At 34.3% G+C, this 27,937-nt stretch overlaps 1 protein-coding gene across 1 annotated transcript; it reads left to right on the top strand.

Annotated features, from left to right (window-relative positions):
• The first annotated feature begins 398 nt into the window (after window positions 1-398).
• LOC110446783 (sialomucin core protein 24-like) lies at window positions 399-27,705 on the top strand. The gene is made up of 12 exons (XM_021492101.1): window positions 399-526; window positions 7,199-7,222; window positions 8,642-8,734; window positions 10,059-10,139; window positions 12,703-12,717; window positions 16,751-16,846; window positions 19,614-19,682; window positions 20,447-20,482; window positions 21,292-21,375; window positions 23,243-23,299; window positions 24,750-24,767; window positions 26,200-27,705. Exons 1-12 carry the CDS (start codon window positions 469-471, stop codon window positions 26,430-26,432), a joined length of 864 nt encoding a protein of 287 aa, XP_021347776.1. The 5' UTR covers window positions 399-468; the 3' UTR covers window positions 26,433-27,705.
• The last annotated feature ends 232 nt before the right edge of the window (window positions 27,706-27,937 follow it).

The following is a 27,937-nucleotide window of genomic DNA, read 5'->3' as shown; positions in this document are numbered from 1 at the left end:
CTCTTAACCTTATAAAAAATACTCTTTACATGTTCAATACAAAGAACAGTCTGAAATTTGCTTATATAATCAGCCTTAGTTGATTACCTTTGCCTCCTAAATAAAGAGGCCTATTGCTGTCTAAGTATGCCTAAAGTGTCCTTCTCAGTGCACCCTGTAAGCGAACGCACCTTATAAATACTTTCCAGATGTTATTGATAAATATAGATTGTGATAGATTTCTTTAGGATGGATGGTAATTAAACAAATTAATCATTTTCGATATCACAAAAATTGTAAAACCCGATACAAATATACTTTCATAAGGGTCCATGCTCTATAATCGAAGGGAGATAACCATTATTATATTTTAATCCTTTTTTAATAACAAGCAACTTCCTGTTAGTGCTATAGGCCTGCATACGTACTTCCTGTTTTGTAAGGAACAAATTAACTTGTGGTTATAAACGAAACTAGCTCGATTTGACAATGAATCAAATTGTTTTGGTACCCGCGGCCATTTTATCCATCATCCTGCTGCTGTCAGGTAAGTTTACATTGTGTAACAAGTAAGTGTCAGTTATATTTATCACTAAAATCTCTGGTACAAGAACTTGAAGAAGGACGTAATTTACATGCGTAACGTGTGATCATGTGGTTATGACATGATCGGGTGATTCGATTACAACGTGGAAGTTGTTTGTAGATTGTTGATCATATGTAAGTTTTAATGACAAGAGCTACATAGCATTAAACATTATAGAGATTGTTTAGCAGTGCAAGAAACCGTACTTCAACAGAAGGACTCCACTAGCTATAGCTTATAGTGACAAACCGAAACTACATCTAAGGGAAAAACTACACGACGCACATACATGTCCTTGACATTATCAATATAAGTACAATTATCCAAACATAAAATTACTTTAGTGAACTTAAGGAAAATATTTTGACACTTGTCATGCAGTATTGTATGTACAGCTTATTAGACCTTAAGAAACCTTCCTGCCAATTTAAATATTAGCATCATAATACAGGATTCATTTTCGTTCAGGAAATTTTCAGGAGTAAACTACAAATTTTGGTAATTAGCTAGGCTGCAATATGAAAAGTTTCAATTGGGAATGGGGTCCATTATCGTGTCAAAAAGTCACCAGAAAAAACCCACCGTAAATACAAAATATCAAACGAGTGACAAACTCCTAAGAAAACTTGGACAGTTATCAATTGATGCTAGACTTTAAGAGACAGATCGAGGCTAGCTGCCACTCGCATGTACAGTATAGAAATACATGTAGCATTTAAGGTCTCTGCTCTTTTTTTCTGTCTCGCATTTCAAATCCTTGCATTGCATAATGTTTAGTGCAAAATTTGTAGTTTACTCCTGAAAATTTCCTGAACGAAAATGAATCCTGTATTATGATGCTAATATTTAAATTGGCAGGAAGGTTTCTTAAGGTCTAATAAGCTGTAGATACATAATGTAATTATATATTTTAATGCAGTGCAGTTGAAGTGATAAGAAAGAAAAGATTTTTTGACCTCTGACTTCTATAAGAAATATTTTTGTTTAAACAAGAGGAATTTGTCAAAGTTAAAGGTTTTAGTGTATATGGTTTTTAGAGGAATTAAGTATGAACAGGTGGACGTTAGGTGGCTTCTCAAGATTTTAGAATTCAGTGTATTTTTTTAAATTGCTGAGGTTCTGGGCTATATATGTGAATTCATAACTGAAATATCCCAGAATGCTAAAAAAAGGAAAAATGATGTTTGATTATACTATAGGAATGAAAATCTTTTAGTTCAAACTATGTCTTTAAACCACTGCTTATTATATGTAACAAATTAAGCCTTTCAATTAGTAAATGCTACATTAGAAACTGATAAAAATAATCACAGACGTTTCTTTGTCCTTATTGTATTCAGATCCTGGATTTTATTGTCAGTTAAGCTTTTGTGACTCATTAAACAGCAGGGTATAATACTGAACATTTTCACTTCAATTTAACTTCGACTTTTTAACCCTCCATAATGAGGGAAGCTTTATCATTAGAATAAATAGAAGTAACCATCATACTGAGCGAAAGGGTGAAAGTTTGACTGGGCGATTATTTCCCTGTATACTGTAGTGCTAATCCACAGACAGTAGCTGTTCATGTACACAGTATGTCTATAACATTATGTGTCTGTAAGTAGAAAACAGAAAAGTCTCATTTAGCCAGGATCAGGTAATTATATTCCTATTCCGTCTTTGGGTATTGCAGGGTTATCTTCTCTTGGGAGCAGGTATTGATTGTTACGTCATTGGTTTGTGTGAGAAAATTGCGTCATTTTCTCAAAAATTGATGACGATACTCTCACAAACAAGTTACATAACAGTCAATTCCTGCTCCCAAGAGAAGATAACTCTGCAATACGCAAAGACGGAATAGCAAGACTGAGGCTAGCTTCCACGACATAGGAATATTACCTGGAGCGTTGAGATTTTACAGTCTTAGTCTTAACCCAAAAGGAGGAAATTTCTTTACCCCTGGATATGGACAGACACACTAATATGGCCTGGCTTAATAGTGGATGAGGTGTGCATCAATTCTTAAAATCAATTGTAACATGTGTTTGTGGTTCATTCATTCACGGAACAAGACCAGACCTATCACAGGAAATTACAAAGACATTTAATAATTTGCACCAGCTGTTAGGTTTTTTTTCGATTAAATGATTTTTAGCATTAGGAAACTTGGTATACTGCATACATTTCATGTCAATATTGTGATATATATGTGATTCTTTATCAAATTCTACATACTTTATTTGAAACGAGTGTGAACTTGACATATCCTGCTATTGATCAAGCGTTCATTTCATGATTTGTGTACACTTAATTATCTTATTAAAGAGATTTTTATTGCGTAGATATTTAAATTCTGGACTTTTGTAAATTCATGTAGGACCCACCCATGTTTTGAGAATCCAATCCACTGTGGTAATGGAAATCATCAATATTTTGAAAACAATGTTTAGGACTCGCCTGAGGAAGTTCAACAATCACTGTTATTCTGAAAGAAACAGGAAAAATTGAGTGAGATGGGTTATGACTGCAGGAGTGTTTAAAAAATTATGAGATGATCTTCAGGGAAAATAGTAGAATTTGAGACCAGTGAGCCATTTTCAGCATCTTTTAGTCCATATCAAAAGTAAGATGGGCCATTTTATGTAAAATAAATAGAAAATTGGAATTTGGAGGGGTCAATTTCACTTTTGAGGGGTCAATTTTTATGCATGGCCTTATTGCCCCCTCTAGGATAATCCCTGATAACACAACTATATTTTACAGGGTGTAGTATGTTTTTTTTTATTAATTTTGAAAAGCATTTGATATTTAGATATGTTTTGTTCAAATCCCATCATTTGATTAACTAATTCACACATAAAAACGGAAGTACAAAATATATTTGTGCATTCACAATCCGAGGACCACAGATATTTAATCTTCTATGAATAAATGGATAGCATATAGCTGTTTCTGTTAAAATATGTACATCTAAATTGTTACTGAGCGACATGTGGGCTTATATACATGTATATCCTTTTGCTTAAAATGTATTACAAGTACGCACTTGAAATGAATCACTGAGTCAGAACTGATCACACCGATAGAACTGCAGGCTGGGCTATAACATAAAGTCTAAGAAGTTTAAGACATATTCATGCATATCATGTTATGTTTTGCCAAATAAAAAGTTTGCATAATAGGACATGAAAACCCCAGGACAAAGTTAAAATAAATGGTATTCTGCTGATTTCAAAAAGAAGTAAATGATGTCGAAAAATAAAGTCTTCCTCAAGCCCTGAAATAGGAGACCGACAGGAAGAAAGTAAGCTATATATGGGTATTGTTGACTGCTGTAGTCATAGATAAACCCAGTCTGCTATTTATCATTAGGAAGTAAAGGTGTTTGTTTGATGAGTTTTTTTTATCTAGTAGTACATGTTGTTGATAGTCACAGGTAGATATATACACGTAGATGCTGTCTATATCGTGAACAATATGACTGAATGATAATCCCTTTAAGGAATTATCAACCCCACTAGGGTATTATTATAATGGGCCATGCGCTATGGCATCCAATATCTTTTTAGATCTCCTATCCAAAAAATAGGTCAATTAATTAAAGTGAGCATCATTCTGTGGTGCAGTGTCTGTTGTCATTTGTAATCCGCACGTCGTCAACCTCTCCTTCTCAACGTACCGCGGCGGTACGCGTTTAGCCCAGAACAACAAAAGGGATTTGACTCAGGTCTTGATCATTGTTATGGCAAGGGAATTTAACTGTGTACATATTATATAACTAAACTGAAGGTGTGCTTTCAAGGTCATTGGTCAAATGAGTTAAAAACTTAAAGCAACTTCTACTGAATAACAAAGAGTAGCATGCTAGTGTGAAAGGCTGTCAAGTTTGTCAAATGAATGACCTTGAACCACTTTTATGATTCAGGGGTCAAATATGTGAAAAAATTCACTTGATGGACAACTGTATGTGTGAAAACAACAAAAATGTCAAGACATGATGTTTGGTCTATAGCATTCTAATGTGAAGGGCATAAATGACCTTTGCCTACTTTCAATGTCATATAGATGAAATGAGACAAAATATTTCAACAGTTTCTTCTGAAAAACCAAAACCAAGAGGCATAGGGTCATGCTATTAAGCATATATATAGCATGCCAGATTGAAATACTATCATGTTAAAATGAATAGTCTTGAACTGAACTGAACTGAACATTAAATCTGATTGATTTAATAAAATATTTTGAAATTAATTATTTTTTTGTCTTTAACTACTTTTCAAAGGGGTCGAATGTATTAAATGCTAAAAAATACTTCTTTTTAATAAGCAATAGATCTAGAGTAATGATGCTGTCTGTTAAGCTTGCGGGTGAAATACTGAGCGGTTGTTAAGTTTGTCCCAAAAAATGACTTTCATGACCAACTCTTTAGTCATGAGTTAAACATGCCAACTATATTTTATAGATCTGGAGCAGTAACTTGTGGTCTAGCACTAACTGTATGGCATGACTCACCATCAAGTTCGCTCAATTATAACTACTGTGATATTGCATATATACAGTAACCTCCCCTTAATTTCATTTTAGATGTAACTAGTCTGTACATGTAGAACAGTTGAATCAGGACTGTAATCTGTGCACATCTGTTACATTTACTAGGTGGTTCAGTTAGTTCAAGTAATACTGTATAACAATCTGAAGTCCGGGCTTCCAATCCAGTCCATCCCGACTGAATTTTTACACTTGGAACACTATTGTTGAATAGTCAGTATGTATATATATTTCATTTTTTAATAGCTCACCTGGCCCGAAGGGCCTAGTGAGCTTATGGCATGGTGCGGCGTCCATCCGTCCATCGTCCGTCCGTCGTCAACTTTTTTAAAACAACTTCTTCTCAGTAACCAAAAGGGCTAGGGTAATGATATTTGGCCAGAAGCATGCTGGGATAAAGGGCTACCGAGTTTGTTCAAATAAATGACCTTCAACCATTTTCAAGGTCACAGGGGTCAAATATGTTAAAATCTTTAAACAACTTCTTCTGAATTACCGAGAGGCCTAGGGTGATGGTCTTTGACCAGTAACATGCTGGGATGAAGGCCTACTAAGTTTGTTCAAATAAATGACCTTGACCTATATTCAAGGTCACAGGGGTCAAATATGTTTAAAACCTTTAAACAACTTCTTTAAAATAACTGAGCGGCCTAGTATGATGATATTTGGCCAGTAACATGCTTGGATGAAGGGCTACCAAGTTTGTTCAAATAAATGACCTTGATTTATATTCAAGGTCACTGGAGTCAAATATCTTTAAAACCTTTAAACGACTTCTTCTGAATAACTAAGAGGCCTAGGGTGATGATATTTGGCCAGTAACATGCTGAGATGAATGGCTACCAAGTTTGTTCAAATAAATGACCTTGATTTATATTCAAGGTCACTGGGGTCAAATTTGTTTAAAACCTTTAAACGACTTCTTCTGAATTACCGAGAGGCCTAGGGCGATATTTGGCCAGTAACATGCTTGGATGAAGGGGTACCAAGTTTGTTCAAATAAATGACCTTGATTTATATTCAAGGTCACTGGGGTCAAATATGTTTAAAACCTTTAAACGACTTCTTCTGAATAACCGAGAGGCCTAGGGTGATGATATTTGGCCAGTAACATGCTGGGATGAAGGGCTACCAAGTTTGTTCAAATAAATGACCTTGATTTATATTCAAGGTCACTGGGGTCAAATATGTTTAAAACCTTTAAACGACTTCTTCTGAATAACCGAGAGGCCTAGGGTGATGATATTTGGCCAGTAACATGCTGGGATGAAGGGCTACCAAGTTTGTTCAAATAAATGACCTTGATTTATATTCAAGGTCACAGGGGTCAAATATGTTTAAAACCTTTAAACGACTTCTTCTGAATAACCGAGAGGCCTAGGGTGATATTTGGCCAGTAACATGCTTGGATGAAGGGGTACCAAGTTTGTTCAAATAAATGACCTTGATTTATATTCAAGGTCACTGGGGTCAAATATGTTTAAAACCTTTAAACGACTTCTTCTGAATAACTGAGAGGCCTAGGGTGATGATATTTGGCCAGTATCATGCTGGGATGAAGGGCTACCAAGTTTGTTCAAATGAATGAACTTTGCCAATTTTTTCTGAATTACTTAAAACTTTAAGTCAAGACGCTGATATTTTGCCTGTAGCTTTATTTTAGTCCTCTGTTAAGGTTACAATTGTGAGATTAATACCAGGTGAGCGATGCAGGCCCATTGGGCCTCTTGTTATTTTTCATAAAAGTCCCACAATATTTGGTTTTCAATTAAGAAATGATTTATTTAAAGAAAAAAAACAGTTTTCAATGTGTAGTTACATTTTTTGGCATTGATACAGCGACCCTTAATTAGCCTTAAAGTGTCGGCTTTCTTGCTGTTAATTTTTGTTTAAATATCTTTGACCACAACCTACTTTGAAGGTCACAGATATTTAAGATGCATTTTACAACACCATATAACTAATAACAGGTCTCTTGTATTTGTATGTATACCAAAAAATAAGTACTTATCAATGAAGTCAAATTGTTTATAAGATCTTCAGATGAAATATTAATTACAACAAATCTAATTATTACGGATTGATTTCTCTCTGTTTCAGCTCCAATTGCTGTTGAAACTGCAGGTGAGTTTTGTTTTGTTTGTGGCAGCCTTGCAACGCTCTTCTTACAGATACTGTGAGGAACAAAAAGCAACTGTGCATTCACCCTTAATGTATTGATGTTTTCTTTTTTTATGGAAGCAATTTATATGTACAATGTACATACCGAGTAGCCGAGATGTATCGCAACATTTTAGAGATTGAGACTTGTGGAATATCTTTCTCAAGCCAAGAAAATATGACTGATCGGTTTACAATTTACCTGTCAGGCAATGTGAAAAAAGTTTATAACTTGACTTTTGTTGCCTACAAGAAAATTTGCCGACCAATAGAGCAGGTACAGACATATCATATCAGTCTTTACTTACTTGGAGCATATTTTAAATCAACAAGATACATGTACATATGTAATGACCAGTGTGCGGGATTAGATATAGCCCCAGATCTAGATATGGTCATAGCTTTTCGACTACCTTTCTTAAATGTTAAAAAAATACAGAACTTGAATAATGGATATGTGGGTTTATAGAAAACAACTTTTTAAAACCCGTACAGAAAAAGATGGAAAAAATGTGTTCATAAGGTAAAAGTCAAGATAAGAAATGTAAATATTCATATAATATCCAACTTCCAGCATCTGTATGTGAGTCTGTTTTGAATTTAATTTCTTGTGGTAATTAAGATTGGGTGCAATTTCCTTGACTTGAAGTAAGGCAATGATAAATTCAGCTTTGACGTTTTTCATAAAATGATTGGATGAGTTTAACTGTATATTGGAGGCAAATACTGGGTAAAAAATAGCACAATTGGTTCGAGTATGCACTGCCTAGAATTCGGCAGTCCTGGGTTTGGATCCTGGTCAGACTGTTGCAGTTTTCTTTTTCTATCACAATTATGTGTGTATCTCTATCGGATCATACACACACATATATATATATATGACATGCTTATTTACAGTTGAAAGGAATTTATTTCATATATCTGAAATAGGCATAGTGCTATTGATTGTGATCTGAAATGCAAATTGCAATACTGAATTTAATCAAAGCTGGTTTATGTAATATGATAATTTGGAAATAACTGCCATATTTATATAATAGATAAATCTATATGTAATGGCTGGTATATAATTATGTAGTGTATGTTACCTTTGCCATAAATACAGATATAAAAATAATTCAATTAAAAGTGTTTACTTCTATATTATACACTACGGCTTTACCTGGTACATTGTAGCATTTGTGATTTATGTTACATTTAGATTTGTATTTTCGAAATTTCAAATATCTATATATATCTTAACACAATACATTTCTTACTGTAATATTCTATTCTACTGAAGAAGAGTTGAAACTAAGCGAAAGTAGATTGCACATATAGTTTGAATATACCCAGTACTTTATATATAAAATATTATTTAAGTTTTACATGTTTACGTTACAGATGCCTGTACGGCCAATACAAATGCAACATCATGCTGTGCTGTCTCTAGCTGTGGTTGGTTCGAGTGTCTAGGAAACAGTGCAAATGTCACAGGTAAATATATAGAATGTTTGTCATCACAGGCATATATATATATTAAGTTTGTCATCACAGGTGTATATATATAATACGTTTGTCATCACGTGTAAATATATGTAACGTTTGTCATCACAGGTAAATATGTATATCTATACCCATATATATAACGTTTGTCATCACAGGTAAATATATATACCCATATATATAATGTTTGTCATCACAGGTAAAAATATATAACGTTTGTCATCACAGGTAAATATGTATATATATAATATGTATATATATACCCATATATATAACGTTTGTCATCACAGGTAAATATATATACCCATATATATAATGTTTGTCATCACAGGTAAAAATATATAACGTTTGTCATCACAGGTAAATATATATAGCGTTTGTCAATCACTGAATACAGAGAACATATGATCATTATTGTTCTCAAAATAAGATATGAGTGAAGACGGACTGTGATAGGATTTCGCTTTGTCTGTCTACATGCCTATCTGTCAATCTATCCAATATGCTTGTTGAAGAAATTGATTTTTAATGACCAGATATTTAAAAAAAACACCACAAATTTGATCCTGCTTGAAGTCTATAGCTGTCTTGAGATAGCTATATATATATACATAACATACAAAATGTAATTACCTTTGGTTAAGGTTTTGGTTAAAGTTTTTTAATGGCTTACCATTCGCTTAATAATGACGTTAGGATGTTGATTCTTTGCATAAAGGTTCTATAGGGGTCTACCATTTCGCTGTGTATTGAAAATGGAAAATATGTCCTATTTTTTTGGATTTATTTTTACATGTTTTGGATTTAACTATCTTGGCCAAAATCTGCAGGTTAAAATTTGGGTTAACGTTTTGTAATGGCTCACCATTCACTTACATAATAGTGTTAGGATGCTGATTTTATGTACAGGGGTTCTTTAGGGGTCTAGCATTAATGTTGTATAGTGACCAGTGGAAAATGATTTTTCTATTTTTTATTTTTTGACATGTTTTCGACTTACCAACCTCTGCCAAAATCTGCAGGTTAAAGTTGGGGGGGGGGACATGTATTGAATCATCAATACCCACAGAATGCTTGTTTATTATAAAAGTTTTGAGGGGAGGGGGAGGAGGAATATTGATTGGGGTAAGGAAATAATGTTGAAAATTCTCTGGGAAAAAGGCTGTTATTCTGCTTTTGATGAAAAAAAAGTCACTGCTTGGATTTTTCATGTGTTTGTTGAAGACAATAAAGCTCTTTAGAGTAGATCTGATTTGATCACAATATTCAAATGTAAATAAGTTAATTACCTGTATTTATGTTTGTTTCTGTGTAGTGTGTCTGAACCAGACTGACACAACTGCCATTAACACAACCTGTTCAAACAGCACTGAAGTGGCAGACAGAAAAAGCAAATGTAAGTACATGTCTCGACTATAACATAAACAACCAACTTCGTTAAAATTATATAAGGAAAATTTCAAATACTATATTTTTTATTTTTATCACATAATGTACTGTGTTATCCAGTGGCTATACCCATGTCATATTTTTTGTGTATTAACCCATGTAATATGACCTATCAGCCCTGTGATCATGATTGGTTTTAAGTTTCAATTGTTTCCATTGTGACGTCACGCCTAGGACAAGTACATGACATCACAGACTGCACTGGAGTCAAAAGGGCGGCTTTTAACATTTCTAATTCAGGGTTGCATGAAAATTGTCGTTTTACAGGAATAAATGCCACAGATCTTGATTATGTGACAAAAAGGATCTTACACTTGTTTTCATTTCATATAAATTTATGAAATCGTCACAAAGTCTTCATTTTAGCTCGCCAGAGGCTTGCTAAACTCAAAAATTCTTATACACGTTTCAAAAATCTCATATGAAATGGAAACTCATGAAAGATCATTTATATATCCTAGTCTTTTTTGGGTCTGACAACAGTTTAAACTTTGCATTTAACAATTCTATTTTAAATAATGTATAACAGTTTATACAAAGTTGATACATGGTAAGGTCTTATTGTTTTGGTCAGTATATACGTAGTAAGGTCGGACTGTATTGGTCACTTTATACAAACTAAGGTGTGATTGTATTAGTCAGTTTATAAAAAGTAAGGTTTGATTGTATTGGTCATTTTTCACAAAGTAAGGTGTGATTGTTTTGGTCAGTTTATGTATTGGTCAGTTTATACAAAGTAAGGTGTGATTGTATTAGTCAGTTTATAAAAAGTAAGGTCTGATTGTATTGGCAGTTTATACAAAGTAAGATGTAATTGTATTAGTCAGTTTATAAAAAGTAAGGTTTGATTGTATTGATTAGTTTATACAAAGTAAGGTCTGATTGTATTGGTCACTTTATACAAACTAAGGTGTGATTGTATTGGTCTGTTTATAAAAAGTAAGGTTTGATTGTATTGGTCAGTTTAAACATAGTAAGGTTTGATTGTATTGGTCAGTTTATACAAAGTTAGGTGTGATTGTTTTGGTCAGTTTATGTATTGGTCAGTTTATACAAACTAAGGTGTGATTGTATTAGTCAGTTTATAAAAAGTAAGGTTTGATTGTATTGGTCAGTTTAAACATAGTAAGGTTTGATTGTATTGGTCATTTTTCACAAAGTTAGGTGTGATTGTATTAGTCAGTTTATAAAAAGTAAGGTTTGATTGTATTGGTCAGTTTATACATAGTAAGGTTTCATTGTATTGGTCATTTTTTACAAAGTAAGGTGTGATTGTATTGGTCAGTTTATACAAAGTAAGGTGTGATTGTATTGGTCAGTTTATACAAAGAAAGGTCTGATTGTATTGGTCTGTTTATACATAGTAAGGTGTGATTGTATTGGTCAGTTTATACAAAGTAAGGTTTGATTGTATTGGTCAGTTTATATGTAGTAAGGTATGATTGTATTGGTCAGTTTGTACAAAGTAAGGTATGATTGTATTGGTCAGTTTAAACAAAGTAAGGTGTACGTGATTGTATTGGTCAATTTATACAAAGTAAGATGTAATTGTATTGGTCAGTTTATACAAAGTAAGATGTAATTGTATTGGTCAGTTTATACAAAGTAAGGTGTGATTGTATTGGTCAGTTTATACAAAGTAAGGTCTGATTGTATTGGTCAGTTTATACATAGTAAGGTGTGATTGTATTGGTCAGTTTATATAAAGTAAGGTGTGATTGTATTGGTCAGTTTATACAAAGTAAGGTGTGAGTGTATTGGTCAGTTTATACAAAGTAAGGTGTACGTGATTGTATTGGTCAGTTTATGCAAAGTAAGATGTAATTGTATTGGTCAGTTTATACAAAATAAGGTGTGATTGTATTGGTCAGTTTATACAAAGTAAGATGTGAGTGTATCGGTCAGTTTATACAAAGTAAGGTGTGATTGTATTGGTCAGTTTATACAAAGTAAGTCTGATAGAATTGGTCATTTTATACAAAGTATTGGTCAGTTATGGTGCACATAAGATTTGATTGTTTTAGGTTTCACATGATTCTGATGGTTTGGGTTGGAATCGATTAAGTTTAGTTAAAATATGCAAATATATTAATATAGTTATAGAGGGAGTCCGTTCTCCTGGTTAAAAACAGCACGTACTCTATCTTGAATGTACCCATTGTATATTTTCTTAATATCACATGTATATTGTGGTTTAAAAGAATAAAATCTTGTCTTGTCTTGTCTTGTGGGTCTAAGCTCATGTACAATGTACATGTTGTTCATGCATTGGTTAAACATATATAGGTTTGGCTAAAATGGCAAATGGTAAATTTGGTCAAGTCTCGATCAAAGACTTGAACCTGTTGAATCATTGTTTGATGTTAGCAGTGTGCACAGGATACATTTAGTCGTATTGTTATGATTGTTATGGCCGGCCATGCTATAAGTTTTGTTGTACTACAAATGCCTCATGATTTGATTCTTTTTGAAATTTCTAAATTGTGTCTTTTTTTTTCCTGTCCCCACAGGTGAAGCACCCATAGGTAAGATACAATATACAATTGTAACACTTGTCAATAGTGACTAGTCGTATCAAAATATTTAAAATTCCATGGCAATGCCACTATATACAGCCCTTTCTTTATTTAATGTAAAACTATGGCATAATGTTACCAGTTAATATACAGTAAAATCTGGGTACATGTATACTCTTCCTGGATTCTACTCTAACACTTAAATATAATGCCCTTAGATTATATACAGTTAAATAATAATGTAATACTCCTCGTTTCTACGGTAACAGTTTAATTTAAAGCCCCTCGTTTACATACATTAAAACCTTATGTGAAGACTGTATTATCCAGCATGTTCAACTCTAGAGTGTCCTCGCTTTTCTTAAGTCTCTATAGATATACCAAATTGTCCCAAAATTTTAATGATAATGTCTCGGAAGATTATTATTGACACAATATCACTAGTATATGTGGGATAGAGTAATTTTCCCTGTTGTTTATGATTTTGTATTGACACCTATAACTGTATATTCCTATGATTAAATGCTCCCAGGAGAAATAGGTGACACAGGTTTGTATACAAAAAATAGGTTTTCATATCGACATCCGCAGACTGTTATTCATGTGTGTTCTTTGCTATGTCTTCAGTGGTTGCTTCAGTGGTGGTAGGCTTAACAAATTCTCCTGGGGTTACCCAAACTTCGTCATGTCAAAGATCTGAATGTTTCATTAATTCTGTATTTGTCCATTTTTACCTGATATTTTCCTCCATTAATTACCAGCCAAGCTGCACTTTTCACAAGTTAGAATAGATGGGTTTAATTCCTAATGTTTATTAACCATACCACTCTATTACCTTATGATACTTTCTGGTCTACATTTACCAGTAATTATAATATACCAGGTAGATCAATAATTCAAATTTCTGGTGGTTGTAAGTTACTACCATATTTGATCTACTTATTATAAACTAAACTTTCTTGACACTATTTTGAAATTTAAGAAAATTAGAATTGTTTCAGAACATTCCAAATATATATATATATATATATAAAAAAACAACAACCTATAAACAGTAAAATATCAAAGTTTTACTTTTTACACAAACAATGTATGTATTATAATGTGTCGCAACGTTTCAAGACCAACTGGTCCCTTTGTCAAGCTATGACTCAATCACTCAGTCATAGCCTGGCAAAGGGACCAGTCGGTCTTGAAATGTTGCGACACGGTTAATACCTACATTGTTTGTTTAAAAAGTAAAACTTTGATATCACATACTTCCAAACTGATGAATCTTATTGAATATAAACAGTAAACTATTTCAGCAATACTTGTATATTACTGTTAATTGATTGAATGATTATTTCAGTTATAAGGACATTTAGTGTATAAAAAGTTCACATATGTGTTCCTTCTCAGTACAGACAAGTGCTTTAAACATTACAAAGGATTCTGTCAAAAATTATTTGCTTCTAACATGGTGGTGTGTTTTGTTCATAAGGTGAAAGTTACAAATGAGGTATTTCTCCTATTCTTTATTGTGCAGATTACAGCTATGATAAATGGAGAATAATACATGCCATTTTTCATATCACACCAAGTATCAACCGAGACTGCAATATCAGCCCGAGGTCTGATATTGGTCGAGGGTTTATACTGGGTGTGATATGGAACAAGGTGTGTTTTATTCTGTTTATTACATACTTACTAATAAAAGCTACTACCTTATGATCTATTTTTCTTTTGAAATATTGAAAAACGTAAAATTTTCAAAAGGGGTGTGATACAGGTTTTGCGGGCTGATACGGAGAGGACTGATACAGGTTTTGGGTTGCGGTACGGCGGGGGTTGATACAGGTTTTGCGGGCTGATACGGAGAGGACTGATACAAGTTTTGGGGTGTGGTACGGCGGGGGTTGATACAGGTTTTGCGGGCTGATACGGTGAGGACTGATACAGGTTTTGGGGTGCGGTACGGAGGGGGTTGATACAGGTTTTGCGGGCTGATTCGGTGAGGACTGATACAGGTTTTGGGGTGTGGTACGGAGGGGGTTGATACAGGTTTTGCGGGCTGATTCGGTGAGGACTGATACAGGTTTTGGGGTGTGGTACGGCGGGGGGTGATACAGGGTTTGGGGGGTGATATGGCAAGGGCTGATATGGATTAGAGAAATTGTGTCGTATCACATATGCAAAAAAAACGTATTTGTTAGTAAGTATGTAATAAATGTTATTATACTTCTTCATATTTGATTTATTTACTTTTTTTTTTTTTTTTTAAATGAGTCTGGTACATGTANTATTAGTAAGTATGTAATAAATGTTATTATACTTCTTTATATTTGATTTATTTACTTTTTTTTTTTTTAAATGAGTCTGGTACCGTATAGCTATTATGTCTGAAATCTTCTTCTTCACTCGGCTTATAAAATGTATGATATGTTAAAGTTAACAAATTATAGCCAGAGTTTGATAACCCGCCATCACAAGTACGTTACAAGGAATCATTTTTTTCCCATTTTACATCAGAAAAGTTTTTTCTAGTCCTTTATTTTTCAGAGAGTAATGATAGCACAATGATTAGAGAACTATACTTTTGGAATTCTATTGCATTTTGACAGCCTACTATGTTAATGTTCACTTATAGTTTGTGACCTGTACAATGAATTGACCAACAAATATACTCCAGATGTGTTTGGAATATTTTGGCATGGCCATAATTTGGCGTTTTTAGCTCAAAACAGGGTAGCTTTTTTGGTGTGTCAAATTTTGGAATTGATGATTACGTGTGCTAAAATTTGGTGCTTTCGAATGCCTTTACTGTTTGTTAAACACTCGGCCACCCGCGGCCCCTTACTCCATCAGTCCATTCCATTACAATTAAGTTGTCAGGGATCAATCTAGGATTTAGGGGAAGTTACCCTTTTTCAGATTTGGGGGAAATTAAAGTGTTGATACAAGGCTCTAGCGTCATGAAGGTAAAAGATAAATGTTTTGTCAGACATACCTGTGTGCAATATATTTCAATTTTTAAAGAATTTTTAGCTTAAAATTGTAGAACTTTTGTTTAAATTATGTCGAGAAAATATATATATGCAGTGTTATGCATTTTAACTGTTGAACCTTAAAGAAAACATATAAAGGGGAAATATTTTGAAGAGAAAAGGGCTATTTTTTGGTTGAAATGGAATTTTGAAGCACACAGGGGAGATTACAAAGAACAGGGGAATTTTCTTTGGATCCCTGCATGGTTGTGTGGTTAAATGAATGTTGAATCATCCAATGGCATATAGTCTTTGTTTATACACACGTATTTACTGAAAACATGTCAGTATGGTTCAAGTTGTTTTCAGATTCCATCAATATACAACCTGTTGTATTACTTTTTACCTGGCTGTACAGGAGACCATGTTTGTAAGATCATTTACCCCCTTTACTTGCTGTATAGCGTTGCGACATACCTGTACACTTGTGTACGCTTGAACAACACTAGTACAACAGCTCATAGGAAAACAGTGAAAATTAATGAGACCTGCAGCTGAACACACACTTTTATTGACATGTTATTTATGAAGTGTGTTATTCCTGCTCAAAAATAAGCAAATCCAAGTTTCACTGTCATGAAAATAAAGTCGACAGAAGTTAGTAATTAATGCATAATAAACAAGTTGGAAGATGGTTTGCTGTTATCTGGATGTTGCGGCGATGTATTTTTGCGTCATAAAATTTTGATTTGTTTGATTTAGACTCTGTCACTGCAAGCACCAAATAAAGTTAAATTTTAACCACATTCAACATATATAGGTCATTTATGATATACTACAATGTACCTATCAGAATAAGATGTTTCATTTGATATATTTAGATTCAAACCCAGGACTCCAGACTGTTACACTATCACTCTAACCGACTGGGTTACCTAGTTAATGGAAATGTCTAGGCCCAACTGTACAGTAATATCCAAATGGAAGTAAAAGCTAAGGGAGGTTACTGTATATATGAAAAACTAGAGTGAATAATTTCGAAAAAAATCATCAAAAGTTGCAATTTGTATTCATAGATAGCTGCAGTCTATTGACAGACAACACGACTTGTTGTGGAAATGCTACCTGTGGCTGGTACCAGTGTAAAGTTGGAGATACACTGACTGGAGATGGTAAGTAATCACAGCTGGTGATACACTGACTGGGGAGGGTAAGTAATCACAGCTAGTGAGACACTGACTTGGGAGTGTAAGTAATCACAGCTGGTGATACACTGACTGGGGAGGTTAAGTAATCACAGCTGGAGATACACTGACTGAGGAGGGTAAGTAATCACAGCTGGAGATACACTGCCTGGGGAGGGTAAGTAATCACAGCTGGAGATACGCTGACTGGGGAGGGTAAGTAATCACAGCTGGGGATATACTGACTGGGGAGGGTAAGTAATCACAGCGGGTGATACACTGACTGAGGAGGGTAAGTAATCACAGCTGGAGATACACTGCCTGGGGAGGGTAAGTAATCACAGCTGGAGATACGCTGACTGGGGAGGGTAAGTAATCACAGCTGGAGATACACTGCCTGGGGAGGGTAAGTAATCACAGCTGGAGATACACTTACTGTGGAGGGTAAGTAATCACAGCTGGTAATACACTGACTGTGGAGGGTAAGTAATCACAGCTAGTGAGACACTGACTTGGGAGGGTAAGTAATCACAGCTGGTGATACACTGACTGAGGAGGGTAAGTAATCACAGCTGGAGATACACTGACTCGGGAGGGTAAGTAATCACAGCTGGAGATACACTGACTCGGGAGGGTAAGTAATCACAGCTGGAGATACACTGACTCGGGAGGGTAAGTAATCACAGCTGGAGATACACTTACTGTGGAGGGTAAGTAATCACAGCTGGTAATACACTGACTGTGGAGGGTAAGTAATCACAGCTGGGGATACACTGACTGAGGAGGGTAAGTAATCACAGCTGGTAATACACTGACTGTGGAGGTTAAGTAATCACAGCTAGTAATACACTGACTGGGGAGGGTAAGTAATCACATCTGGAGATACACTGACTGGGGAGGGTAAGTAATCACAGCTGGAGATACACTTACTGTGGAGGGTAAGTAATCACAGCTGGTAATACACTGACTGGGGAGGGGAAGTAATCACAGCTGGTGATACACTGACTGGGGAGGTTAAGTAATCACAGCTGGAGATACACTGACTGGGGAGGGGAAGTAATCACAGCTGGTGATACACTGACTGTGGAGGGTAAGTAATCACAGCTGGTGATACACTGACTGGGGAGGGTAAATAATTACAGTTGATGATACGCTGACTGTGGAGGGTAAGTAATCACAGCTGGTAATACACTGACTGTGGAGGGTAAGTAATCAGAGCTGGTGATACACTGACTGTGGAGGGTAAGTAATCACAGCTGGTGATACACTGACTGGGGAGGGCAAGTAATCACAGCTGGTGATACACTGACTGGGGAGGGCAAGTAATCACAGCTGGTGATACACTGACTGGGGAGGGAAAGTAATCACAGCTGGGGATACACTGACTGGGGAGGGTAAGTAATCACAGCTAGTGATACACTGACTGGGGAGGGTAAATAATTACAGTTGATGATCCGCTGACTGTGGAGGGTAAGTAATCACAGCTGGTAATACACTGACTGTGGAGGGTAAGTAATCACAGCTGGTGATACACTGACTGGGGAGGGTGAGTAATCACATCTGGAGATACTCTGACTGATAAAGGATATTTAGTAAATTATTTGTTTCCAATCAGAGAAACAAATGCTATGAAACATAACGTCACAATATGTCATAATTCAACAATTGACTAATGCAATGACTTGCGGGTTGCATGTGATACCCACCAGTTGGTTACCAAAGATATTTAACAACTAACTTGGTTTCTCCAATGACTCCTACAAGAGTGAGAAACCCTGCAGACTCAGTGGCTGTAGAAGATTATCAGTTTATACATCAGATTTCTTTGTTTTGCACACTGATGATAAGTTTTTAAATCGAAATTGATAATAGAAACATGTGGATGTCAATTTCATGTTCATTTTTAGCTCGCCTGTTTGAAGAACAGAGAGCTACAGCGTTACCCCCTGCGTTAGCGTGAAAATGTTAAAGTTTTACCTGCAAGTTATTTAGAAGCTTAACTTGTCATTCATTACATTTATGTACTAGAATGCTGATATTTGGCATGGAGGTTCCTGTGGGGTATGCTATTGATGTAGTGAAGTTCAATTCAAAAATAATTTCACAAATTTTTGAAATTTTCCACCTGTTTTGTACTTTACTTTTTTTAACCACATCAACGTTAAAGTTTTACCTGCAAGTTATTTAAAAGCTTGTCATACATTTCATTTATGTACTAGGATGCTGATATTTGGCATTGAGGTTCCTGAGGGGTATAATATTGATACAGTGAAGTGAAAATTAACAAATAATTTTGAAATTTTGAAATTTGTTTACCTGTTTTGGACTTAACTTTTTTAAGCACATCAACATTGAAGTTTTACCTGCAAGTTATTTAGAAGCTTGCCATTCATTAAATTTGTGTACTAGGGTGTTGATATTTTGCATAGAGGTTCCTGTGCGGTAAAATATTGATGAAGTGAAGTTAAAATTTGAAAATGACATAATTTTTTTTTTACAATTTTGACCTGTTTTGAACTTTACATTTTTACAAACAAATATTTTAATACGATACAAATTTTTAACAGGGAAGAATTTGGTGGCTTCGACACCATCTCTGGTTTTTCATAGTTTACTTATTGTTGTTGGTTCTGTGTATTGTTTAATGGATAAAATATTGAAGATATATTTATACATTAATTTGTATATTACAAATATGGCATCAATTTATGAGGTTGAAGATGTTGGTTGAAAATTACTGATTTCTATGTTGCAGGACAATGTGTCTCAAACACCACCTCCACCCTGACCAACTGTACAGCTCCCAACACACCACAGGATACATGTAAGTCTCAAAGAACAACAGCAGGGGGGAACGGACATAAAACTCCTTGATAAACAGATACAATAATGGTTCTTCTTCAACATATTTTAACAATCATTGAATTCATGGCAAGTGAAATAGCTTTTAATATGGTGTTTTATCAACAGATATATATATATAATATATGGGGCAAAGAAGTAATTCCAACAGTGTGGACAAGTTTAGGTTGTCAAATTTTCGGAGGGATCCGCTCCTTTTTCAAGACATAGTGAAACAGAACAGTTACATGTACAAATACATCATATTACAAGAAGATAGAATTGATATACTATAATTGAAAATATAGCTATTATATAAAACCAATATATAGTCCCCTCGGCTAAAGACAGCCGAAGGCAGCAATTAAGCTGAGAGCATCGCGGACAAGGAACGCTGATGTAGAGGACATGTATAATATATATATAACAAATGTAATTGAATTTCAAAATGGCCATTATGGATAATGATTTGCAAACTTAAAGATATTTTTCAAATTGTAATATCTTGTCTAGTTATTCAGTCGTGATTTTAAGAAAATTGGTTTAACATTTCTTTAATATATATCCTGCTTAAGAATTGTTAGGTTTTTTTTGTATAAATTCAGCTGTCACCATGTTACTAGACTAGTATACTATTTGTCTTGCACTGTAATTTTTCATGTAATGAAAATGAAACTAATGAAAGAAGTCTAGTCCAGGATCTTATAAAAGGTAGATAATTGTAATGGTTATAATTTGTTTCTGTAGGTGTACTCCCAGGGACCCCTACTCCAGCTCCCATCGGTAAGTACCTCATAATCACCTTCTGTTGTTACACAAGTATACACTATCATAGATTGAGAACTCGGGTTATGTTGGGCTACACAAATCCAAAACAATTTTCCTGTTACATGGGATTCCGGGGGTGTTTCATAAATATTAGCCGGACTAATAAGTGTATGACCTCTTTCATACAAAATTATTTCTCATTATTTCCCTCAAGGTGTGCCTTTTTTTTTTTTTTTTTTTTTACATAAAACCTGTTTTCAGTATTTTTGGGGCCCATTTTCAGGGTAACAATCTTGTTCAGTTTTCTATCAGTTTCTTTGTAACATGGTAAGATTAATCACTGTCTTTACAATGATCTATAAAGCATACTCCTTCTAAGGTTTTTTGTCAAGGGAGGCCAGGGCACGCATAGATATAGATGAACAAGGGCCATGCAAGGAAGCATTTGTCGTGCAGATCAATTTTTCTTCCTGTGCTCCAAATTTGTTCATAATGATGTCATAATAAGATACATTTGTTGTTGTCTGAATGTATGAGATAGTTGTATAAATGGTACTGCTTCTGTATGTGATAACAGTAGCTCTCGTTAATTATGGTCAATTATATTACCATATTTGTGATGCTGATAATGAGAATCAGTTTTGTGTTATATGTTCTGTTTAGAAAAATATAGCCAATCGCATTTGGAACACTTTTGTAAATAAAGTTACACGAGTACTGGTAATGTTGAAGTTATAAGTACCATTGGCACATCGAAAGAAAACAGATGTGAAATTCGTCAGCAAACCCTGAAGATACCAAATGATGATGTTTGTTTTCTATAGATACATGTACTAGTGAGAAGACCAACGACACATGCTGCAACATAACAGGTAACGCCTGTATGTGGATCAACTGTACTGGTACAGGTAAGTAAGGATTTTATATATTGTTTTTTGTATATGTTTATTTTCAAAGTATTTTTCACATTACAATAATATATACATTTCATTATGCATAATACATTCCCCTTTCACACATACTTTCACACTAATCCATATAATTACTCGTTTAGTAAATATAAGTGGCATTTCATTTATTGTAATGTTATATTAAAAAGAAAAGAAAATCAGATATAGAAAAACTGAAAAAAAATGAATAAAATAATTAATTTTCAACTCATTATAATGGTTTATTTTGTATTACTGAAATGTCCATATGGTACAACAAATGTATATTGTTATTTCGTTTGACTGCAGTATGTAAAAGTTTTTGATGTCTTATCAACCATGTCAAAATTTTACTCTAGTGTTTAGTGAGTTAAAATATGGTTTGCAGGGATGTTTTAGTTTTAAGACTATCTCATGGCTGATAGAGGAATAACTCCCTGGAAAACAAAATCAGGGATATAGTTAAGTTGTCAAGTTAATTTTATGTAGTGTAAATGAAGCAGAGGTTTACAGCTGTAATTTGTTAACATTAAGGTAGCAGAGTACAGTAGAAATGGCTTGATCCTAAAAATAAAGGCCATGTCTCGGATAAACATGGATAGCGGATTCATCCTGCACAACACACCTACATATATATATATATTTATAAACTACATTTTGAACAGGTTTTGTTTAGAAGAATGATTTCTATTTCAAAAAGTGATTTCCCCAGATTTGGGACTTGTGAAAACCATGGTTAGTTACCACATCAAAAAACGCCAAAAAAATGCAAAAAAAAACATGATTTGTGACCCAAAATTTGACCCACACAAGTAGTATTTTTTTTCTTAAAACCTTCAGGTCTTAAATCAAATATCACCTACTCGGTAACAGAAATACTCACGTTATAGCATAGGTCGTTCAACTGGATTTTTCACAATATTTACACATGTGCCGAGTACAAAAATAGACTACATGAAAAGCTAGGTTTTGTTGTGTAGACACAGATTTGTAAATGGCGAAAAATGGAGTCTCAAGCCAAATTCGATTTTTCTTTTCTTTAAATGTGAAGCCCACATAGTCCAATTCATCATGTAAATGCCAATTTTAGAGCTGATTTTTTTTTCAAAGTTTTGATAAATGTAATATTAATAAAAATATCACCCATATTGCCACCGTACGCTACTGTACACTGCTACCTAAATGATTATATATATACAATAATTAACAGTTTTAGGGTCACTTCGATGTGCTATCTAAAATGTTTTTATTTGCGCTCTTTCCTTGTCATTTCAAGGCACCGGTCATTTTGCACTCTTTGCTTGACAAAGGAAACAGATATTTTCGAAAGCATACAAAAGAAGATTTCAATTACCTTTTGTGTTCAAACAAACTCGGTATTTATCAACCATAATTATGTTCATATAACATTGCAGATTGCAAATGTTGGTTTCAGACGGCACATTTAGTTATTGGGGAACAAAGCTGATGTATACATCAGTGTTTGTACTGTGCTGAATAGCCCTCCACGGCTTGTCTATTCCACTTGTCTACTAAACTCAATCGTAGATAAACTCCCTGCCTGGCTTGTGGTGTTAGATCATGTCCTGTCTGCCTGTTTTTTAGACACACTCTTTGTCATCACTCTAGCCACCATATTTCATGACAAATTTTATGCATCCATAAAATTACATCAAGTGCTGTAGTTAAAACAGTGTATTATGGCCCAGTTTGGTTACACACAGGTATCATACAGACATTTTACATGTAACAACTCCACAAAGTCGTACCGTTATGAATAAACAAATTTGCATATCATCCTCCAAAAAAATCATTGGATTACATTTATACCAATTTCTTTCTGCAGAGGTGTGTATGGCAAGTACTGCTTCAAAAGAAACCTGTACCGTCAAAGACAATCTTTGTAAGTATGAAGTTTCACATGAACACCAGCCTTAGATAGCAGTGATTGAAATGGTTGAAAAATTTCAGAAACTATATGATATACAATCTGTATGTACAGTATACCAGGAAAAGTAATTTGTTTGTAAATCTCCTTCAAATTAGTAAACATCGTATCGTAAATCTGTGATAAATTGATACCATCACTTAAAAAAAATATAAGAATAAAGAATTCCCTACCTATTTGATATTGATAACGATTACATACAAAAAAATCTCATTTTGCTGATTTTTTTTTATGTACATGTGTTCTTCAATGCACTAAATATTTAGTGACCCTGCATAACTTTACTTTGGTGGAGTTATGCCCCTTTTATTGCTAAATACGGACATTGTGTAGTATTTTGTAACTAATTCCTTTCAAATTTTGTATAGTAATACTAGAAGCAATAATGTTAAACATATTTTATGGGTTTTTCTGTCGAGTTTTAACTTTCCGCGTTTTGGCATATCACACTCGACATAGCAACACTGTTCATCGTTTTTGATGTTAACTTTTGCTTGTTTACGCGATAATTCAAACAATTGCTCTTCAATTTTTGTCAAACTTGAAGGGATGTTTTATTACCTGAATGCATTGGATGAGTTCTTAAATCGTGACATTTAAACGCTATTCGGCAGAGTTATTTCCCTTTTTCATTGCCAATTAAGTGCATTCCATCGAAAATGCAAAATCTATTTAATTATTTGTTTAATTCCTTTCAAATTTTGTAATAGCAACATTGACCAGGAAAGTGTAATTCTGAAACACAAATTGAAATAGCTTGCGTCATAAACACCCTTCTGAGGGTATCATTGGCTATCATGCTTCCGCTCGGGGTGCTTAAATTTTGTTTAAGAGTTTGCTTAAATTAAACAATCAATGTATTTGCTTGCTATTCAATAAGTGTACATGTGATGTATAGAAAAGGTCTCTTTCTGTTTGGGCTCCAAGTGCATTGACTTTTTTTTGCTGACTATATAATCATGAACAGGTGAGGCACAGATGTGTCAGTTATATATGTTTGTGTCCGAATATACATATATTTATCAATCCTTGGAAAGAATTCCAATCCTAGATAAGTGAATTTTAGCCACATTACATGTGACATATTTCATGGCTAGGTTGTTTCTGCAAATGCAAGGGGCTTAAATACACTGGTCAGCAGACATGACGTGGTCAATTCAATGTCTGTAATTTGGGTTAAGAAGTCTTTAACGTTTTGTAAGAAGAAGAGGAAGAAAATTCATGGTTGATTTTCTGAAGATTAATAAATGTTTGATGGACTGGAACATTGCAAAACTCAAGTCACCAATGATATCACAGTCTTTTAAAATAGTGTCTTTTTTAAGGAACAATGATACGTTCTTTTTATAAATACCAGTATATATAGTGATATATTTCTTATGAAAGTATATCTTTTTCATTGTAGGTGGTGGTGCTTCTACACGTAAGTAAAAAATACTATTTATTATTTATATGTAAATATGTCTGTCACATACTTACAGATTTATCAAAAATAATTCAAGTGTTTGGGGTCAAATGTTGATTTCATTTCAATGAAAATTTGGATTTATTCTCCCTCAGATTACTTTATTTTCAATATTTGGGAAAAAAATGAAACAACCCTAATTTGACATATTTCATCAAACATCCGACTTTGAAAAGGAGGACATCCCCTTTTTAGGTCACCTGAGCTTTGCTCTAGTGACCTATTCTAATCGCTTTTCGTCCGTCGTAGTCCGTCGTGCGTAAACTTTTTACATTTTCAGCTTCTTCTCAAGAACCAGTGGATTGATTTTTTTCAAACTTGGTCAGAATCATCCTTGGTAGATGAGGCTACACAATTGTAAACTTGAGATTCCTACCCGAACCCCTGGGGCCAGGGCGGGGCCCCAAAGGGAAAATTAACCAATATTTCAAAAAAAATCTTCTCCAGACTTAGAGGTACTACAGTCATTTTCTCTGCATGGAAAGAAACATTATCAGGGGCTTTACTTAAATTGTTAATTTCAGGACCCCTGAGCTATCCGTTCACCCTTAGGGAGGGGGTAAAGTTTACTATAGTTTATATAGGGAAATGACACTTTTGGGTGTATTTTATCCATTTTCAGCAGAAAATTACTCAAACTTAGTCAGAATCATCTTTGGTGAATGAGAGTATTACTTTGTAAAATTGGGATTCCTGCCCCATCCCCAGGGGCTAGGGCGGGGCCCCTAAGGGAACATTTACCAATATTTTCAAATTCTTATCCTTTGATGACACGACAAGTATTGTATTTCACTTAGTTTACATGCTGATTTCCACATCACATCTAAACAATAAAATAAAGCTACCAGTACCTATGATATAACTCAGGTGACCGCTAAGGCCCTTGGGTCTTTTGTTTGAAAAGCAGGTTGTCCAAAGATTTTCAAAGATTTCTTAAATTTATTTAAGGGAACACATTGAACATATATATGTTAACAGGAAAGTATAGTGCGGAAATACATTTTTGAAGATTTTGTTGTTGTTTCGAGTCTTTTCTGTCTTACTTGTTACATCCACATGTAGATGGCACATATTGAAATTCTGTAAAAGGTCAACGTCATATTCACCTGTATTTTCCTCATTAATAGCGAGTACCATACTCAGTTGTAGGTAATACCTTAGCAGATGTCACTGTCATTAGGATGATGAAAAAAATGATGTTTGAAAATTTTGAGGAATTCGAGTAAAAAAGCTTTGGAAGAGAACAACACTAGTCCAAAGCACTTTTGTTTAAAGGAATGGTTTGAAGTTTAAAAAGTGTCAAAAATGTTCTGCATTCTTCATTATATTTAAGAACATTAGAAGTTCTATGTATTTCATTACAAAACTTTGGTAACTTTTCTCTATGTAGCATCACCAATAATAACAACTCCAGCTCCGACAACTCCAGCTCCGGCTCCGACAACTCCAGCTCCGACAACTCCAGCTCCAGCTCCAACTCCGGCCAGCAACACAGGCATGCAACATTTTGACGGGGCATCATTCGTCGGTGGAATCATCCTGGCCGTGGGGGTCATCGCTATAGCTTTCTTTGGCTGCAAGTTCTACAAGGCAAGGAAGGAACGCAACTACCACACACTGTAGACATGACGACGGGACGCTGGAGGAAAGAGAAAACATCGGAGAAAGCAACGCATGGAAGGCGTAAGATATTCCACAAGACAACTGTGATGCTAATTGTTTTAAGTTTTAAAAATAACTGTGTGTCAATCTACTTAAATGTGTCTTGGCTCTGTCAAATTCAGAGCTGGTTTATGATTTTTTGTCCAGAGTTGTACAAGAATATTTTTATACTCTTGTTTGAGTAAGAAGCTTAAGATTTTTTTTCATGAAAACAGCACATTTTGGTTACAAAGAAAAGCCAACATGTGTTTATTTCATCTGATCTTTGTGTTTTGTTAGGCCTTTGTGAAGTTAAATTCCACCTTTTTCTTCTTCTTTCAAAGCACCAACTTCTAATGTTTCAAAGTAGATGTTTCATATTGCGTACTGGCCTATATCTATAACACACTTAATGTAAATGTAATGCTAATAAATGCCTACTATCAATCCTTAAATATTCAAAGGCAAGATGCACTGAATATTGTTTTAGAACATTTTGTGTTGTCCTCATGTTGGTTCTATAGTTTAACTCTTTTGTATCTTTCTGTATCTGAATCTCGCTTTGTCCATGTTCATTTGGACATACTTGGACAAAACAGTTAATTTTAAATGGAATTTTCTGACTAGATGAGTGTTTTTTCCTCAAATTTTGCCCTAATCGCTGTGTTGGATTTTAAATCAGTTAATGTTGTGGTATTTAAAGGAACCCGACTTATTTTGTTACTTTTTTTATTGATTCTCAAACTAGTTATCCAGTTTCAAATATACCTTGGTATGTATAATGTGTAATTTTGAATTTATTTGTATATCTAATACATTCAGACTTTCCAGCTCCTTTTGATTTATTATTTCTTCACGTAGCATTATAATGTTTAGAAAAGAAAAAAAAACTTCCTTATTTCTGTTCTGTATACATAGATAGTATGCTTACATACATATAATCAAAGCTGATTTTAAAGGTTGCGATGATGTTGTATTTCATATAAGATTTTGATCTGCTTTACGTTTATAGGCACATTATGGAATGTGCCTTTTTAATTGTATCAATGGTGCCTATTCAGATAGATCTGTAACCCCAAAGAATGAGCATTCCAGAAGTATTCTTTGAAAGATTTTATTTTCATATGGAAAGATAAAACAGAATAAGACCTTTAACTTGTCATAGTATTGGGTGGTAGGGTTTGAAATGTGTGTTTTTTTTATTTAGCTTCACGTTCATTGTACAATACATGTATTTTTGTCATTAACTCATTCACCCCTGACATTTCACAATGAACTATTCCAACCTTTGAATTGGAAGAGTTCAAATGTGTCTTCAGGGATGAATGAGTTGAACAATACTAAGCAAAGGAAAACTTTGCAGGACTTATTACCAACATTGCATGTTGTTATCAAATATATACCTATACAGCAATCTCAAAGTACAATTGCAATCTTGTTTTCACTTCTAAAAATTATTTAAAGACACAATGCATTTTTTAAATAAA

The sequence above is a fragment of the Mizuhopecten yessoensis genome, unplaced genomic scaffold, assembly GCF_002113885.1.
Source record: "Mizuhopecten yessoensis strain PY_sf001 unplaced genomic scaffold, ASM211388v2 scaffold2995, whole genome shotgun sequence".
NCBI classification, from domain to species: Eukaryota; Metazoa; Mollusca; class Bivalvia; order Pectinida; family Pectinidae; genus Mizuhopecten; species Mizuhopecten yessoensis.
Note: the sequence above shows the minus strand (reverse complement) of the source record. Positions and strands in the feature narration are given on the sequence as shown.